The sequence below is a fragment of the Pundamilia nyererei genome, unplaced genomic scaffold (assembly GCF_000239375.1).
Source record: "Pundamilia nyererei isolate P.nyererei 1_Seehausen unplaced genomic scaffold, PunNye1.0 scaffold00660, whole genome shotgun sequence".
Lineage (NCBI taxonomy): Eukaryota > Metazoa > Chordata > Actinopteri > Cichliformes > Cichlidae > Pundamilia > Pundamilia nyererei.
Window position 1 is genome coordinate 108,073 of NW_005188061.1, and position 2,244 is coordinate 110,316.

The 2,244-nt window shown below is 37.7% G+C and overlaps 2 protein-coding genes and 1 long non-coding RNA gene across 3 annotated transcripts in view; 2 read left to right on the forward strand and 1 right to left on the reverse strand.

Moving 5' to 3' along the window:
- The window catches only part of LOC102203998 (uncharacterized), a 2,665-nt gene extending 1,836 nt beyond the window's left edge, over nucleotides 1-829 (reverse strand). The window contains exons 1-2 of the long non-coding RNA XR_312439.2: nucleotides 755-829; nucleotides 554-642 (exon numbers count right to left, since the gene is read on the reverse strand). This is a non-coding gene — a long non-coding RNA (uncharacterized LOC102203998). The remainder of the gene's footprint in view (nucleotides 1-553; nucleotides 643-754) is intronic.
- The window catches only part of LOC102203715 (lysozyme C-like), a 1,740-nt gene extending 783 nt beyond the window's left edge, over nucleotides 1-957 (forward strand). The window contains exons 2-4 of the mRNA XM_005754790.1: nucleotides 231-389; nucleotides 619-694; nucleotides 773-957. Coding sequence (XP_005754847.1) covers nucleotides 231-389; nucleotides 619-694; nucleotides 773-839 — 302 coding nt within the window. The 3' untranslated portion in view covers nucleotides 840-957. The remainder of the gene's footprint in view (nucleotides 1-230; nucleotides 390-618; nucleotides 695-772) is intronic.
- A 488-nt stretch (nucleotides 958-1,445) lies between these two features.
- LOC102204501 (lysozyme C-like) lies at nucleotides 1,446-1,644 on the forward strand (the record flags this gene model as incomplete). The annotated part of the gene is made up of 1 exon (XM_005754791.2): nucleotides 1,446-1,644. A coding segment is annotated over exon 1 (199 nt), but the record flags the coding sequence as incomplete, so codon positions are not given.
- Nucleotides 1,645-2,244: the final 600 nt, after the last annotated feature.

The window sequence follows — 2,244 nt, forward strand, 5'->3', positions numbered from 1 at the left end:
AAGGTTTCTTTATTACAAAATATTCCACTCTAAAAAATTACATACTCTGATTGTCTGTGATTAGGGTTAATCACAGATGAAACTAAGAAATCAGAGGGTTAAAATATGACGAGAAGGGACTGTAATAAAGTGTCAGCATGTGAGAAGTAGTTAGTTGAGGATGTGCAAAGGACTCTTGTCCTTTATCTTTCAGGCAATCTGCATTTCCATCTCTTCTGTTCTGTCTGCAGGGGTTTGCCTGACCAAACATGAGTCAAACTATAACACAAAGGCAACAAATCGTAACACTGATGGATCCACTGACTTCGGCATCTTTCAGATAAATAGCCGCTGGTGGTGCAATGACCGCCGCATTCACTCAGCAAATGGATGCAACATTGACTGCAACGGTCAGTGATGATCTGAGGTTAAGTCTTCAGCAGTAAATCATCTTCAGTGGCTTAATACATTTCTTGATTTATTCTAAAACTGATTTATTTACTTTCTTTTCTCAACCTGCAATATTGATTTTGTGTATGGATAAATGTTTTTGATAAAAAACACTTTCACTCACTTTTCCCAGATGTTGTCCTTATTATTCCAAAGCGTTAACTTTTTTCTTTCCCCCTTCGGCCACAGTGCTTTTGACAGATGATGTCACCTCTGCGATCAATTGTGCCAAACGTATCGTTAGGGAACAAGGCATCACAGCCTGGTAAGAACAGACCATTATGTGATTGGGATGCACTGATAGTTCTGTGTTCATTGGACTGACCTTTGAATCTGGTTTTAGGGTTGCCTGGCGCACTCGCTGTCAGGGCCAGGATCTCAGGCCCTATTTGTCCGGATGTCGTCTTTAATCAACACATAAACAGAAGGGTGTCATCGACATAGTAAATTGTCTCCATCCTCCTCTGTTTCTACTTTGAAAGGAAAACATATTGGGTGACCCAAATGATTAAAATCAGTTAAAATCTCTACTCTTTCAGTGTTTTTCATTCCTCATTTAAAAAATTAAGAAAATGTGGTCTCATGTGCTCTAAATAAATCAGTAAATATGGAATGCTTTGTGTCCTTGATTAGACCTTTTCTTAAGTAAAAACTGACAAGAAACTTTCCAGAACTCTGGAATCTATTTCAGCCCAAACAACGTGTTTTGTTTGTTCAGCTGTATTTTTTTTTTAAAACTCTAAATCCACCATTGCTTGTATTTCTAATCTTACCTAACCCTTCCCTTGTGCGTATTTGGGTCCTCTTATCTAGAACTTGTACAAACTTTGGGGATTTTTTTTTTGCTGGATCGATATGCTTTGTTTGTACAGCTCTATTTTTTTTTTTTTTTGCTTTTCCACTTTGATGCAAAAGCAAGCCTGGGCAGCCGCATCATTTTCAGCTGAGCATTTTTGCCAATAACAGGGGAAAGCAGCAGCAGCTGTAGACATATTTGGACAAACAAAAATACCATCATGAGGAGCCTGTTGGTTTTGCTCTTCCTGGCTGCGGCCAATGCCAAAATCTTCGAGCGCTGTGAATGGGCCTGCACGCTCAGGGCTAATGGGATAGATGGCTACTATGGAGTCAGCCTATGGGAGTCTAACTATAACACCATGGCCCAAAACACCAACAATGATGGATCAACTGACATTGGGATCTTTCAAATTAACAGCTTAATTCAATGAAACATAACATTTTCTGCTTGCCTAGAGTTAAAAGGTGCGGGTTTGCTTTTACCATTTAACGGTGAGGCAACTACATATTATTCACAAATCATCGAATGACTTTTAAAACATTATGTGCTACATTGGGAATAGAAATGTTTGTGTCAATATTCTATTGGCCCTTTAGTCTTAAAACCACTTCTGGTTTGTGCTCTTTTTTTTTTTTTTTTTTTTAATTTACAGCTTTGCCCAGATTACGTTTAATTGCAGTCACAAGAACAATAACAACAATTAAATTAAAATAAGAAGAATGTACTATTCAGAAAATCTTACATTCAAGCACGTTCGGCATTAGTGGTGAGTTGCAGATTCATTTACTGGTTAGCTGAAGAATATAAATAAAGCAATAAATGGACATTTATGAGTCTGGTTTTCATTCACTTTACTGTAAGAAAATGAATCTTGTCTTATTATGACCAGTGTTGGGACTAACGCGTTATTAAATAACGCGTTACAGTAACTACGTTATTATTGTGGTAACGAGCACGGTAACTAGTTATTATGCCAAAACCAGGAACGCGTTACTCGTTACTGGGATTTAGATAGG